The sequence below is a fragment of the Sinohyriopsis cumingii genome, chromosome 1 (genome assembly GCF_028554795.1).
Source record: "Sinohyriopsis cumingii isolate HCF-2022 chromosome 1, ASM2855479v2, whole genome shotgun sequence".
Taxonomy (NCBI): domain Eukaryota; kingdom Metazoa; phylum Mollusca; class Bivalvia; order Unionida; family Unionidae; genus Sinohyriopsis; species Sinohyriopsis cumingii.
In genome coordinates, this window is record NC_142961.1 from 70,697,217 (window position 1) to 70,714,431 (window position 17,215).

The window sequence follows — 17,215 nt, forward strand, 5'->3', positions numbered from 1 at the left end:
GTGAAATTGCTAGAATGATTGACTGTAGGATGTGGAATCACCAAAATGATTGATTATAAGATGTGAAATCACCAGAATGACTCACTGAAGGATGTGGAATCACCAGAATGACTGACTGTAAGATGTGGAATCACCAGAATGACTAACTGTAGGATGTAGAATCTCCACAATGACTAATTATAGGATGTGGAATCACCAGAATGACTCACTGTAGGATGTGGAATCACCAGAAGTACTCACTGTAGGATACAAAATCAACAGAGTGACTAACTGTAGGATGTGGAATCTCTAGAATGACTCACTGTAGGATGTGGAATCTCTAGAATGACTGACTTTATGATACTGAATCACCAGAATAACTGACCTTAGGATGTGAACTCACCAGAATGACTGATTATAGGATGTGAAATCACCAGAATGACTCACTGTAGGATGTGGAATCGCAAGAATAACTCAATGTAGGATGTGGAATCGCAAGAATAACTCAATGTAGGATGTGGAATCACCAGAATAACTCACTGTAGGATGTGGAATCGCAAGAATAACTCAATGTAGGATGTGGAATCGCAAGAATAACTCAATGTAGGATGTGGAATCACCAGAATGACTCACTGTAGGATACATAAGCACCAGAATGACTAACTGTAGGATGTGGAATCCCCAGAATGACTGACTTTAGGATGTGGAATCCCCAGAATGATGGATTTTAGGATGCGGAATCACCAGAATGACTAATTGTAGGATGTAGAATCACCAGAATGACTCACTGTATGATGTGAAATCCCCAGAATGACTCACTGTAGGATGTGAAATCCCCAGAATGACTCACTATAGGATATGGAATCCCTAGAATGACTCACTGTAGGATATGGAGTCCCCCAGAATGACTCACTTTAGGATGAATGTCATGGCTGAAATGCTAATTAACTCAGACACATGTATGACTTGCATATTTTATAACTTTTCAGTGTTAATTGAATTCCCATTTACAGATGGTTCCTGGAAAATTGAAACTGTGACAGGGGGAATAAAGGAATTCTCAGATAAAGTTGACCCAGTTGTTATCTTCTGTGGAAACAAAAGGGAGAGTAGACCACTACCACTAATGTCAAGCAGTGAAAACCCATTTCAAATTGGTCAAAAAGACACCTTCCTTGTAAGTACATCTTTGAGAATTATTCAAAAGAGCATTTGATTTTTTGTAAGTGTTCAGCACTGGTATAGAGTTATTGTGGTTTAAGTAAGCTCACTAAAAACTATTTCAGTCTCACAAATTATCTTTTTTGCCAATCACTCAAATGCTACTTGCTCAAAAATGCAATGACCATATTCAGCCTTACACACACACTATGTGCTAAAACAAATTATAATTATGTAAATTTCTTGAAGTTAATGGTCCTCATAAAAAGCACACATTGATGAAGACCTATTCATTGTCCTTATCAATTGTATATACATTCTTGAAGAGTTGTCTGTAGGTTCATTCTCTCACCCTATATGGCTATGCCCATGAAAACACTTTAAAAACCATTGTTAAGATGGGTTTGACCCTTAAAATTAGATGGTAATGATACATAAGGCATACATGCTTGTTGGTTATGAGAAAATGATGATGATCTAGGTTGATTTTAACAGCGTTTCCTTCCCACAAGGTAGGCAGGGATAAAAATACACATACTTAGAAGTGGCCATTTGATGCAGGTCTTTACAAGTTTTATGTTTTCATGGGCATAGCCAATGAACCAAGAGATTAATTTATGGTCCAGATCAGGGCCTCATTTGTGATATCAAGTCCACACAACTTCATTTTTCTCACATCTTACAAGGGCTATACACCTTAATTATTTTTCTTTTCCTGACAGGTGAAACTGATGGATGATGTTGGAGAGTTGTTTAAGATAAGGATTGGATTTGCTAATAATACTGTCCCTAAAGGCTGGTATATCAGAACAGTAAGTGAAGAGTTGAGATTTACCATTAATACTGTCTTTAAAGGCTGGTATATCAGAACAGTAAGTACAAAGTTTGAGATTTGCCATTAATACTGTCTTTAAATGCTGGTATATCAGAACAGTAAGTACAGAGTTGAGATTTACCATTAATATTGTCTTTAAAGGCTGGTATATCAGAACAGTAAGTACAGAGTTGAGATTTACCATTAATACTGTCTTTAAACGCTGGTATATCAGAACAGTAAGTGTAGAGTTGAGATTTGCCATTAATACTGTCTTTAAAGACTGGAATATCAGAACAGTAAGTGTAGAGTTGAGATTTACCATTAATACTGTCTTTAAACGCTGGTATATCAGAACAGTAAGTACACAGTTTGAGATTTGCCGTTAATACTGTCTTTAAAGACTGGAATATCAGAACAGTAAGTGTAGAGTTGAGATTTACCATTAATACTGTCTTTAAAGACTGGAATATCAGAACAGTAAGTGTAGAGTTAAGATTTGCCATTAATACTGTCTTTAAATGCTGGTATATCAGAACAGGAAGTGTAGAGTTGAGATTTGCCATTAATACTGACTGTAAAGACTGGAATGTCAGAACAGTGAGTACAGAGTTTGAGATTTGCCATTAATACTGTCTTTAAAGACTGGTATATCAGAACAGTAGGTACACAGTTTGAGATTTGCTGTTAATACTGTCTTTAAAGACTGGCATATCAGAACAGTAAGTACAGAGTTTGAGATATGCCATTAATTATGTCCCTAAAGGCTGGTATATCAGAGCAGTAAGTACAGAGTTTGAGATATGCCATTAATTATGTCCCTAAAGACTGGTATATCAGAACAGTAAGTACAGAATTTGAGATTTGCCATTAATACTGTCTTTATCACATTAACCCCCGGAAGTTTTTGTCATTTTCATCTGAAATTCAGTAAGAAACACATTTTGAAAGCTATTTCTGAATACATCCTAAAACACCAACTTCCAGGCCAGGTATAAATCACCATTCACATATTACTTAATTGCCTGATAATAGCTAGTGAGATGTGTTTGAAGGCTGCAGTGGGTGAGCCCATTGTACTAATTTGCATAAGTAGGATCAGCAAATGGAACAACCCATTATAGGTAAATTGGAGATGCTAGATACATGTACAATTACAAAAGTTATTACATATCACTGCCTTGAATGAGAATGTTTAAGCCATATGTGTTATATTTTTGACAAGTTTGTGAACAGCGTCAACGTTGCTTTGAAGTCCGATTTTATTGCATATTTAGAATGCAAAGCATGATCATTTCAGTTGTTGGAATAGTGTTCAAGTGTAATTCATTTTTGAAACCAGTTCAGGAAGCAATTAGCTATCAGCAAAGCCCAAGAATAATAAATTCAAAACTGTTGGTTGACGGAATTTTACTTTGTAAAGCATGCCAGCCAAGAAAAGAAAAGAAGAAATGGGGTGAGGCTATTAATTTTTTCACGTACTACAAATAACACAATGACATACATCAACTTAGTTCTGACCAGGATTCACTCAGAGAATCCAGCAGAGAAGTTTGAACACCAGGACCATCCAGTCCCTAGTGAGTGTAGTGATCAACACTAATGACACTTGCATTACCTTCAAACTTCTTTAAACCCTGTTGAATTTATATTCCAAATGTAGGTATTGCACTGTTGTGTGACAATATTCAAAAAGGGAAAATTTGAGGCATGTGGAAATTGGAGTCTGGATACGTGGAATTTCTGTCAGGGCTTGTGAATTTATTTAGGTCACTAGCCCTGGACCTGTGTCTAAAACAAAGTCTTTGAGCACTGACTAGAAAAATTTGCTTTTCCATTAGAATTTTTTGTCCAGTGGAGATCACACATCACTGTTGTTAGCTGCTATAATATTACATCAGTGTTTTATGGCATTTCTACACTGGTGCTTATGTTCCTGGGCAGAAGTTCAGAGACGTGTAACTAGAAGTGCCTTAGTACTTTGTATCCATCACACACACATATGCACACACATATACACATACACATGCACACACACATGCACATAAATATGCACACACATGCACATGCACACACATACACACGTGCACATGCACACACACATATGCACATGCACACATATACACATATACACATGCACACATACACATGCACACACATGCACATACACACATGCATACACACATACATGCACACACACACATATACAGGCACACATACACATGCATACATATTTAAAGAATGTGAGTATCATGTCATGTCAGAATTATCTGCTATTCCTGTTTGTGAGTTATACATCTCCCTTATTATCTTCATACACATATGGATGTAATAAGTACTGTACCATGCCTGTTGTAGATAAGCTTTGAGGATGCAGACACAGGAGATGTGTTTATGTCAGAGTTGAACAACTGGGTTCTGGTGGACAATAAACTAGATGGCTGGAAAGAGTTTCCTATCATGTGGCCAGCAGTTCAGATCCCTGCAGGTCAGTTTAACGGGTGATACAACCCATTTCAGCTCATCAGTGTGATAAAAGACAACACATATTAGAATTCCTAATAATATTCCTTTTTTTTTTAATGTTACAGATTTAGTTATTCAAGTCATGCTTGTATAATAAAATTATTAATATGATCAAACATCATATTCCTTCCACAAAATGTAATCTTAATATTTATTTCCAGCCTGAGCAAATGAAACTGATGTGCCTTTGAAAATTGTATGATTTATATTTTGGAGATAAATCCCTACCCCCATTCATTGAATTAAGCTTCCCTCCCATTACAAGTCATTACCATTTTTAGGTAACATGGACAAAACAAGGCTTTTTCATTAAGTGGGTCACACGTGTGTATATTTTTGTAATTGTCCATACCAGCAATTTTATTCATTTACCAATTCTTCAGCATAATGATGATGAAGTTTTTAGTTACATGATTTACAAAGAATAGCATGTTTTAAAGTACCATAAGCTCAGTACTTCATACATCACCATACCTAGTATTTAACGGCACAAACTTTCAGATTTGTCAGTTTTAATACTGCATATGCACTGTTGCTCAAGATTTCTTTATTAATAAATTTGCTAGATGATCAATGTATTTTCAGTAATGAACTACATTGTCACTATCCATGTTGGGGATGTTCACAAGGCGGGCACTGACAGTAATGTTTACATAGAATTGTATGGAGATCGGGGAATGACTGGTCGTAGAATCCTCAAGCATTCTCTCTCCAACACAGAGAAATTCAAACAGAGTCAAGTAAGTTTTGCATACATTGGTTTAAAATCTTTCTTATGGTTCAGGCAGTGTACTGAAAAGATGAAATATGCTTGTAATAGAACTTTGAAACTTTAACTGCTTTGAAGCCAGATCTTTTGTAAGCTCACATTGTTGTAAGGCCAAGTTAGCTTATGGTATGGTTCTTTAACCATCATGCTTTGCCCATCGTTTGGTGTCCATTGTCCATCAATATTTGCTATGTTCAGCTTCTCCATGATCACTCAACACATTTTGATTAATGTTCACAAGACACATCCTGGCATCACAGTCTCTGAAAATTATGTTGATCCATCATCAAATATAGCTGCCATTTCGAAAATAGCAAAACAATTGGAACTACATCTTTTCCAGATAGAGTACCAGTTTTGAAAAAATGTCTCGGGTAAAATTCTAGCATGAACGACTTTACAAATGATGCCAATCTACTATCAGACAGTTCCATCATTATTAAAAAAAAAAAGATCTTTGAATAATTTTTCTCTAATACATTGCTCAAATTTGAAGCAAAACATTTGGACATACTATCTTTTATAAGTTCATATTACTGTAAGGCCAAGTGACCTTTTGTTAAATCAATAATTTAAATTAATTTTTCATGGTAGCCTCAACCATGTGAACCTTCTGGTCAGGATGGATATCTCCCATTCTTCACTGAAATCTCCTACGTACTCAAAATTATTATGAAAATATTCCAGAACAGGAATTTTTATATTTTTTCTCACACCTTGCATCTAGTGTAGTGTACAGTAAAGATTTCCTGTTATCACATGACTGTGAACTATGTTAAACAGTGCAAGCATGACATTGTAAATGCTAATTCAGCTAACAATAGCCTAAATTTCATCACTGAATTATACTTGTATGGTTAGTAGTAATTCAGAAATTATTAAAGGCATTACTTGATTATGGTTGGATTGCTAAAGCTCAAGTAACAAAAAACAATTAACTTTACTTGGATTTTCTTTTTGTCATGGTCAGTTTGGCCTTGATGTTTAAAGTTTGTTGAGATGGATTGTGTGATCAGAAGCCAGTTGAAAGGGTTAATATAATGAATTATAGCTGGATTATTCATTACTATAAAGCTCAGATAGGTTGGTTTGCTTTGGTATTTAAAGTTTGTTGGGATATCTAGGCATGTGTTATTTCCTAAAGTTAAAATGTCAAAATGTGAATAACTGAAATATCACATGAAATTCAATAATGGATGGAAATATGAATTTATTGGTTTGAATAAAGTTCAGCATGGCATGAATGTTCCTGTAAAGTCTGTTGTAAGAAGAACTTCTCAGATTTTGACCCAGATAGTTCCAGTCTTGAGCAGTTCTGGTAGGCAGGCAGCAGCCTTATTCTATCCACTATTAAAACTTCTTGTTGAACCCAGTAAAGGACATTTTGTACTCTAAAGAATTTACAGGCTAACTCCAAAGGAAACCTGGATCCAGTAACAATGCATCAACTCCTGAGTGTTGAGATCAACAGTATTGATGACTACCACAAATTTAATCCAGGCAGTGTTCTGCTAAGACAGCTAAAATTTTGTGTGCTACTTATAAGGATTATGAAAGGCAACACATTACTTTGAAAGGACTGATGTGATAAGATGATGTACATATTTCAATATTTAAAAAATGAAATTTGTTCAATAATTGTCATTTTTATATATGAGCATGCTAAGAATTCAGTTGATGAAAATTCTCTTGATTTGAAGTCAAAACTCTTGATCAAATCTTTGTTAATGCTACAACTTCATGATCTCACACTAAGGAACAGAAAAAGCAAAACCAACAAGTTTTGTAAAATTCAACAAGAATGCGAGGTGAAAATTTAAAAGGAGCTAACAATATTGTTAAGTAAATCCCAAATAATCCTAAATATTCTATCTCTTACGTGTTTAGGTTCTTTTAAACAGTAACAAGAAAAAAGTGAAGACAACAAGCTTTGTAAAATTTAACAAATAATTTATTTGCCTAGAAAACCAAGGTAAAAATGAGAAAAAGAACTTATGGTTTTACGAATCAAATCCAGAAATAATCCTAGAATTAAAAAATAGAAGTCCTAGTAATAAAAAGTCCTAATGAAACTAAGTTCAGATTCCTTTGTAATCCAAAATGGAAGGCGATGACATATGCTGTGGTCAGTGTCAGACTGAAGTTTCAACAGTTTTTTGTTGAATCACAGAAATTATATTCCAGTTTGAATTCTGTATAAATTTTGATAACTGTCTTTGTCCAAGAATTAATTTAGAGCACAAGTATTTCCAGGGAAAAATGATCTCTTGAATTCAGATAATTAGAAGAAAATAAAAATTCAACTAAACTGGTCATTACAAAACACTTTTAAATGTCAGTGGTTTAGAGCCCAACTGGCTAATTCTTATCATAACATAAATTATAAGACTGATTAAAATGCCAAACAGACACTTGGATGTGGGTCAATCTTCTGAACAAACCTAATTGATACATGTTAATTGACACATAGGCCAGATATGACCTTGACTGAAATCAATCGTTCTGCTCTGGGAAAGAATTTTTTTTAAAAAAAAATTGTTTGCTAGAAACTATCACCGATTACTGAATCAAAGTCAGGAACTAGGTCAGCATTAGATACAATGTCTCTATAAAGTTGTTTACATCAAAAATATAAAAATACTCTGAACTCAATTCTAGACATTATAATAGCATGCAATAGAATTAACAAAAATTTAAAAACTAACAAATAATTAAATTAAATCAAATATAAATTAAATTAAATATACATAACTATCACAAGTCCAGAAGTTTAGAATGTTCAGAATAAATTCCGAGAATCTTGAATATGCTGATATACCAATAGTCTTGATATACCAAATGGATTATATAATCCAGAATGTCTTTGAACAAGTCCTCAATAATCTTAAAGCAGTGTTTTAGTCCAAAAGTTTATGAGCACTTTGTAATTCCGAGGAATAATTTAGATAAATAATTCCTCTCAAATTATACCTGAACACAACTAAAACGGTTTCCACAGGTTGATATTTTTAAGATAGGAATAAATCATTGCCGACCCAGTTCCTTATATATAGACTGTCACCTGACTTATGACACAACAAAATGCACGGGATGTGGGTCACTAACTAACCCATCAAATTCATAAACAAGTTAAGTTTGCTTCAAGAAAATGCCAAACTGGTAAATAAAATCAGGTCTTTTGAACTTAAATTCAATTAACATCATGACAAAAAATCAGGTTGACAATAAAATTTCCTAGGGAAAAACCAAAATCCTGAACTCAAATCCAAGAAACATGTTCATAAATGATCATTATCTTACAATCATTGGCAAAAGGTAACTATATAATATGCTGTTTACAAATGACCCTTACAATCTACAGTCATGGACAAAAGTTAAGCACACAAATATAGATATACATAACAACTAAGCTGACTTCTCTGTTCTCTCACATGTATACAACCTTTCTTTTAGAGTGTGTATAGAAAGTTCCAGTTAAACTGGTCTTGCATTAATTGTGTGATCCCAAGTAAAGTAGTCAAGAGGTCATGGTCTTATGAGGTCACCCCTGGTACACATTCTGCCATGAAAAGATGAATGTACAAGAGGTCTGGTATTAGGGTGGGGTGACACAATAGTAAAATCTTCAGTCTTAATATATAATATGGTGGCCATATTAGTGGGTGGTCATTCTTTAGCAGGACCTCACAAGGAATTAGAACAACAACATTAGTGGTAGTAATACACATAACTACCATTAACACCACTTTCATCAATCATTATATGGATAAATTTTCACAAATATTTTTCAGGTAGATGTGTTTGAGCTGGAGGCTGTATACTTGGGAGATGTTGAAAAAGTTGTAATAGGGCATGATTCTAAAGGGCCAGGTTAGAAATATTATCTTTATTTCTTTCCTTTGTTTGTGTTTTGTATGGAAATCTGAAGTCACAAAATATAAAGAAATACAATCGCATTATTATCATGATGTGGCTGCTGGTTTACTGTGTACATACTGTTATTTGCAGGTTACAAAATTTTGTGGATTTAAATTTCACAGCTGCAGGAAATCACAAATCTAATTGGCGAACAAGCCGTCATGACAGTTGGACCCTATTCTCTATTGGCATTCTACCAGTTCTCATCAGAATGTAGACTTTGACAGAGTTCTTATAAAGTATATATAGTAAAATTTTATTTCCACATTTTCTAAACCAACCTGTTAAAGTAAGTAAGAGCAAAGAGTAAATTTATTTTTGAAGATCTTATAGGAACCAAGGTACAAAGCCAGATGGTAAACATGAAACTTTAGCCAGGCAGCTAGGATGTGCAATTGGTGCAGATGAATAGACTGACTCCTGTTCTGGTTAAACTTTGTACAACAGACATAAAACTGTTATATATTAGCTTTAATTTTAGATTTCTACAAGAAATATTACCACAAACCCAATTTTGAAAAAGACTAAATGATAATGATAAATGCACCTTCAGTGAGGGAATAGAACAAATTGATCATTTATTATATGACTATTGAGTTACTGAATACTTTTGGAAATTATTTATGTAATGGATCCAAACTTATGATCAGAATTATAAAATTACACGAAAAGATATCTTTGTAGGAAAAAACAACTTTGATGATCTTGTCAACCTTCTAATTGTGCTTACGAAATATGATATATATAGATCAAGTTGTGCATCAAAAATCTCAAATCTCTCCTATTATAAAAATTGCGTTTTATTATATAAAAGGCTTAAATAACGTTAACCCTTTTGTCATCTTTTGGTTTGATTTCTTAATTTTTCATTACCTTCACGTCAAACAAAGAAACAGTAAATTTAAAACACTTTGTGGTTTGTAAATTGGGGTTCTTTGTGTAAAATATTTGTGACTATATGTGTCTGTGTGCTTGTTATGTGTTATATCTAAGTAAGGGAACACATATGAAGATCAGCCTGAGGATGGAAAAATAATTTGAAGGTGGTGTCCCATACACCAGGTCAGGTGGTGATGTAGGGGAGCATGTAAAATTCTGACCATTTATTTTCAATTAAATAAAAATGTTTACATACCCACCTACAGTGATTTATGACTGTATTTCTTCGATTTGTGGCCATGAATCACAGTGCATCAGTCTTATGTAGATATTCTTTGCTAGGGAAAGCACCTGCTGATTCACACAGTACATAAGTATTGTGTATTTTGCTTTGCTATGGGAAGCATGTGCCCAATTCACACAGTACATCAGTATTGTGTATATTGGGTTGCTAGTGGAAGCATATGCTGAGTTCACCTGTAGTAGGAAGTTGATAGATGAAAATCATAAAGTCATTTATTTCATTATAGGTGGGTGTCATGTATCACTAAATCAGTACATGCAGTAGGGAATTACAAAAAAGAAGGATTTTGACTAGCAGATGAATTCACTCTTGGAAGAAGTTGTAGTTGTAATTGTTTTAGGGTTTAAGGCCAATTTTCAGCACAAGATAAGCTATACATGGTGGCAAGTATAACTGGTGGAGGAAGAACCCTGGAAAACCCCTGGAAGAACCACTGACCCATGAGAAGTTACTGGCAAGCTTTCTCATGTACCCACGTTAGCTGAGCCCGAGACTCGAACCCATGCAGACAGAGGTGAGATGGCAGTGATCCAGAATGGTGAGCGCTTTAGACCACTCGGCCACTCAGGGCCCCCACTCATGGAAAAAGTGTCTCTAACAGATGAATTTACACTATGAAAGACATTATATTATTATGACTCTATGGTCATAAAATAAGTAACAGAAGAAAGGGAAAACCATTAAGTTTTGTAAAATTCAACAAATAATTTATTTGCCTAGAATACAAAGTAAAAATTTAAAGTAACCTAGTATTATGAATGAAATCCTAAATAGTTTTAAAAGTTCTATCACAAATCCAAAAGTATAGAGTATTCCAAATGAGTTCCAGTGGTGTTCTGAATGAAGTGCAATCTGTTGTGCTGATGTGCCAATAGCCTTGAATAGTGTTGATGTGATAGAGTCTTGATTAGAAAATAGGTGGGCCAGATTTTCCTGGGGGGAAACCAATGACCTGTGCTCAAATCCCATCAAATGCATTAATAAGATTAATCTACACTTTCAAATTTCAGAATGCCACATAAACATGTTTACTTATATTAAAAGTACAACACACTATCCTGAAGCTGTGCAATGTATTTACAGAAATGACCCTTTACAAACTTCAGTCATGAATCAAAAATGAAAAACATAATATAGATATAACAAAATTTACATCACTTTGAGATCTGTTAGTTTGGAAAAATTGGACATCCCTATTTTCAGCATGAAAAATATAATTTCTATATCAGTGGTTCATTTTGAAATGATATTTCAGTTTTAAAATATAAAGCATAAGTGTATTTTAAAAAGGCTTTTGTTAAAATAAAACAAATCACTCAAATGAATATAACATTAACATAAGTTTAGATGACAAGAACTGTTCTAATGGTTGGGGACATCTGTTAAATTTGGGGGAATATTAGAAATGACCCAAGCAGCCAGTTACTTGCAAAAGAATTACTTTAGTGACAGTTTTTGATAAATAGGTAAATTAGTAAAATTTGTTGTTTTACTGATGAAAATATATAGAAAGTTGAATTTGAAAAGGTAAGTATAGTGTATTTGATACTGAGAACTGGTTGGATGTCATTACTGAACATATTTAACTACCAACAAATGTGTCGTTTTCTAACATCACAAAATTTATACCCTCTGAATGAAATGTAATTACAGTGCATGATAAATTAACACTGTCTGTTATTAACTTTATACTGAATCAGATATGAATTAACATTGTGTGATAAATTTATAACTCAGTCTTAACTTTAACTGTTATAAAATATCTGTCTGTACTTAAACTTTGTATGGAAATCACATACAAATTCACAGTGTATTCAGTCTGTACTTAAACCATGTATTATAAATTATTTCTCAGTCTCTTAAATCAGGTATAAATTCACACTGTGCAATAAATTATCTCACAGTCAGTACTTATACTGAACAAGATATGAATTTGCATTGTGTAAGAAATTATTACTCTGTAATTTAACATTATACTGAACCAGATGTAAGTTCAGTGTGTAATAAATTATTACTGAATTAGTACTTCAGTCTTATGCTGAGTTATATAGGATTTCAGTGTGTAATAAATTATTACTCAGTCAGTAGTGAAACATTATGCTGAGTCTTAGTTTAGTTTGTAATAAATTTTTAATAAGTAAGTACTTAAACATTATGCTGAATACAAATTCATCATGTAATAAATTATTACTCAGTCTGTAATTTAACATTATGCTGAATTAGGCATGAATTCACTGTAATACATTATTACTTAGTTGATCCTTAAACATGCTGAATGAGATACAAATTCACTGTGTAATAAATTTTTACTCAACCAGTAATTTAACATCTTGCTGAATCAGACAAAAATTCAATGTGTAATAAATTATTGCTCAGTAATTTAATAGAATGCTGAATCAGATACAAATTCAGTGTGTAATAAATTATTACTCAGTCAGACATTATACTGAATCACAATGGTCTTTGTTGCCTTTTGTTTTGGTATGAAATGTTTCATTTTAAGACATTAAGCACTGGTCGATGCTCATCAGTTCAGTTAGATATAGGCCCAGTAATAATTGTCTTCTGACATTATATCCTCAAGACATTATTTTAATTAATCAGGATATTTTAATTGAACATCTTAAAACAAGTTATAATTGCTCACTGTAGCTAAATTACAAGAACATGAACAGTTGAATTGAATTACATGTATGATGTTGAAGGTTATTTTAACTTCAGATTTCACTCTCCAGGTACTTTATAGCTGTAAATGGCATTTTGAAAATTATTATAAGTTATAAGTTATCCTGTATTTAATGTGTACTTAGAGAAGTGAGTGTAAAGAAAAGGAGTGTTAACAAACTTATCATTGCATTTCAAAGTATACAGCCCCTGTTGACTCGTTATGTTGAAGACATTCATTTGCAACATGCTCAAGTGTCCGATCATTCCCACATTCATTTGCAACATGCTCAAGTGTCCGATCATTCCTACGTACATTTGCAACATGCTCAAGTGTCCAATCATTCCTACATACATTTGCAATGTGCTGAAGTGTCTGATCATTCCTATGTACATTTGCAACATGCTCGAGTGTCCGATCATTCCTACATACATTTGCAACATGCTCAAGTGTCCGATCATTCCTACATATTTCATTCTTTTGAGTTTCAATTAAAAGTTTTGATTTTGTTTTCACCACGATCTATGACAATTAGCACATACGTTTTCCAAATACCTTTCATGACATGAAAATATAATAAGAAACACATGACCTGCTTTGTCCAATAAAGAATCCAGTTTAGCCAAAGAAGGCTATAATCTATTTATAACTAAAATCATAGATACTAGCAATTTGTCATATTTGTGTGTACAGCATTTTCCTTATCTTTTGAATTAGCTGGCTCAAAATTCAAATGTACAAATGCTCAGTCAGTGCAACAAATTGAATGATAAAGTTTACCATTTGGTTAAAGTAGATGACTCACCTGGAAAAGTATAACATAATTTAGCTGGCGGCTGGTTGATGATGAAAAGGCTTTGTATCTTTTCTGATTTAAATTGATGAAAATGTCTGCTTTGTTTTCCAGGTAATGGCTGGTATCTGGAGAAAGTTGTGGTGCAACAGTCTCCAGATTCAAGAGAGGTCATCTTTGCATGCAATAAGTGAGTTAATATACAGTCTAACCTGTATAAATGGGCAACATCTGAACAAATTTCGAACAGTTTCTTTTTTTAATAGAGTCCCTTCTGTTTAAGGGATTACCTTAATAGACAGCGTGAAAGATAAGAATTAGAGTAGTATTGGGAATTGCAAGATAAAGTACAAATACTTTTTAGAATTCTGAGCAAAGAAAATAGACCATTATGTTTGTTTTTTTTTCTGACCATATTTATAGTGTTAACCATGCACGTATGTTCTGTCATGTCCTATCATGTCAGGTTTTTATTTCTGCTAAATAATTTCTGAAAGACATTATGGATTGCAATCAAATTTGGTATGAGGTTTAATGTTAAAAAGACAGAATGGATTGGAATCAAATTTGGTATGAGGTTTAATGTTAAAAAGACAGTATGGATTGGTATCAAATTTGGTATGAGGTTTAATGTTAAAAAGACTTTGAACAAGTTTAGTTTTCACCGTTTTACTTCTCCTGCATTAATTTATGACATTTCTTACTTGTCTTTAAGTTTTGTTTCTTCCCATGTATTTTAGTAAATATTTAAACTTAGCATACAGTTTATGATCTCTGTGTATTTTGTCAGGTTTGCTTCATGCTCAAGTTAAGCCATGTGGGTTGTTTCTTTTTAACTGCAAGATGCTGGTGATCAAAAATAAAAATTAAAATATCACCATTTGAATCAGAAATAGCATCAGCTAGTGACTTTATTGACTCTTATAAAGTTCTCTGAACTTATTTACATTTTTCTTGAAAGACCAGTTGCAAATTTAGTCTTCTTTGCAATTTGTCATTAGGAAAGCAAGGCAAATTTAATTTAGTATTATTTATTGCTTCAATTCTAGATGGCTGGATGAAAAAGAAGATGACCACCAAATTGAGAGAACTTTACTTTCTGGCTTTGCTGTCAGTAGGTCAGGGGATGATTTTGAGGTAGCCCCACCCCTTGTGAATGCATCAGTGCACAAACAGGAAGAGGGTGTGGAGGAGGAAGATAAAGAGGATACAGTGCACAAACAGGAAGAGGTTGTGGAGGAGGAAGATAAAGGGGATACTATGGTACCTCCACCCAAATCTCCAGAGGAGGGTAAATACTGTGGACTGTACATGTGAGGGTTTTTATGGTGGTGGGGTGCTCCTAATATTTTATTTAAATTATTATAGAAGTCCCACCCAGGCTCAGTTTGGGCTGGAAGTTAAATTACTGAAAGATATATATAAAACTCCAAGCCCCCAGCCAGCAATGCCAATAGTTAAATGATTGAACATACATAAAAAGTGAAATTCAACGAATAACAATTTGTTAACAATTCAATAGTCAAATGATTCAAATTTCAAAAGTACTTTCCTTCTGATTGACCCTGTAATAGCCTATTGCATCACTTGATAGTAGTGTGAGATAGATTTCCACCTGTCCTTGTATTCTACTCATATGTATATTTTTCTCTCCTATTCCTTCCAAGTCCTTCTCCTCTTCCTCCCAACTTTCTCCAGATTCCTTCTCCTCCTCGACTTCTCTATACTCCTTCTCCTTCTTCTCCAATTTCTCCTCCTTGACTCTGTTTCCTCCTCCTCCACCTTCTCTCCTCTTTGGTCATCTCCAACAGCTCTGCTAGTCTCGCTTCTAACTCCACATCTTGGAGACTCAGGACTCAACTGAATCAGAAGTTCGGTCCCCGAAAAAGCTTCTTGTGAAAACACAAGGACGGTACAATATTTTCCCTCAGCCCTCTCATCTCATGCTACATCCAGCCTGTCATCAGATAACGGCTATTAAATATCTTCGGTTATGCATTCATTCCCATCGAAATACTCATATGTTCTTGTATGGTAAACCAACATTGTAATAAATGCATGGTATCAATTACTTCTCATACTTACATCAATAAATTGCATCACATCAGTACATATTCCTAATCCCATTATACTAAACAATGTCACATGCTCTGATATATCCATACATCCATAGTAACTAATCTTACACACTTCAACCATTTTCCAAATTCACAATTCATGCATGTGTAAATTCTAACATAGCACATGAATAAATGAACTTGTTTACTATGATGTAACCTAATAGCGAATAACAAAATTAATTCTGACCACAAGCTAACAATCTTCATAATATTCAAGCTAATTTCTCAAATATGCATGTAAATGAAACACTATAAAGGTAATTCCACATAATAAACAATGCTAGTAATTAGGTATACATACTACAAATAATTACAATTATGATGCTGTAATATTCTGCAAAAATGAAGCAAATAACTCACAGACCTTTTCAAAGCTTTGTCTTTCCTTAGAATTTGTTTTACCGCCAAATTACAAGTGGCTTTCTCAGAGTAATCCTATTTGCTCAGCAATCTTCCCAGGAGAACTACTGACCTTTTGCTTAGAGTTATGAAGTTATAATTCCAATCTAAATTGTAATCACACCCTCTATCTCAATCCTGATTGGATATCACTGTGAACTGATCCAATCAAACTTAGCGGACAATGCCCTTCTTGATGTCTTTCCACATGGGAACCAATGAAAACACGCCCTGTTTACCTCGTGGATTTCCTCTGATCTCTAACATGTATGTGTCATATGAGAAGCCTTTGTCCAAGTTGGCACAATCTATTGCCTGTGTCGATTCAAGATTCTGCTCTCTGGCAGGTTACAGTAACCTTTTGTAGGAGATTAACTCTATCCCATGTCAATGTTTGGACATCAAACATATGGCCGTGACAATTACACATGTCTTAATACCTATGCTTAGCAAATGTGACACCATGTACTTGCTTATAAGATGAGTCCAACTACAAACTGCACAGACCCACATCAGCCATTGCATTATGTGCTGACAGATCTGGATCTGTGCAGTTTGATATTAGTAATCAGTAGAACAAACAGCATAGACTCAGGCTCATTATGCTACAGCAGATCAACATATTTGATTTTTTGCACTTTGACTTGACTTATAAGTGAGTAAATAAGGTAGTTCTGTTAATCTGACAAAATCATTGATGTTGAAAATGTTGGATTAACACAGCTGATGAACAAGTAATAATTTAAGTAACCTCGAACAAAATGAATCTAATTTTGTATCTTGTAAGGATATTTATCTATATAAACAGAAGTCTCATTTACAAGATAGATTGTACGTATTTATTTTATTCATTTTGACTCTCAAAGAGTATTCTACAAATTTAAAAGA

At 33.8% G+C, this 17,215-nt stretch overlaps 1 protein-coding gene across 1 annotated transcript in view; it reads left to right on the forward strand.

The window, feature by feature from the left end:
• LOC149807090 (lipoxygenase homology domain-containing protein 1-like) overlaps positions 1 to 17,215 on the forward strand; it is a 276,859-nt gene that overhangs the window by 208,063 nt on the left and 51,581 nt on the right. Inside the window, exons 48-54 of the mRNA XM_089961784.1 lie at positions 993 to 1,156; positions 1,863 to 1,952; positions 4,313 to 4,442; positions 5,066 to 5,220; positions 9,041 to 9,119; positions 13,923 to 13,998; positions 14,858 to 15,099. Coding sequence (XP_089817910.1) covers positions 993 to 1,156; positions 1,863 to 1,952; positions 4,313 to 4,442; positions 5,066 to 5,220; positions 9,041 to 9,119; positions 13,923 to 13,998; positions 14,858 to 15,099 — 936 coding nt within the window. The remainder of the gene's footprint in view (positions 1 to 992; positions 1,157 to 1,862; positions 1,953 to 4,312; positions 4,443 to 5,065; positions 5,221 to 9,040; positions 9,120 to 13,922; positions 13,999 to 14,857; positions 15,100 to 17,215) is intronic.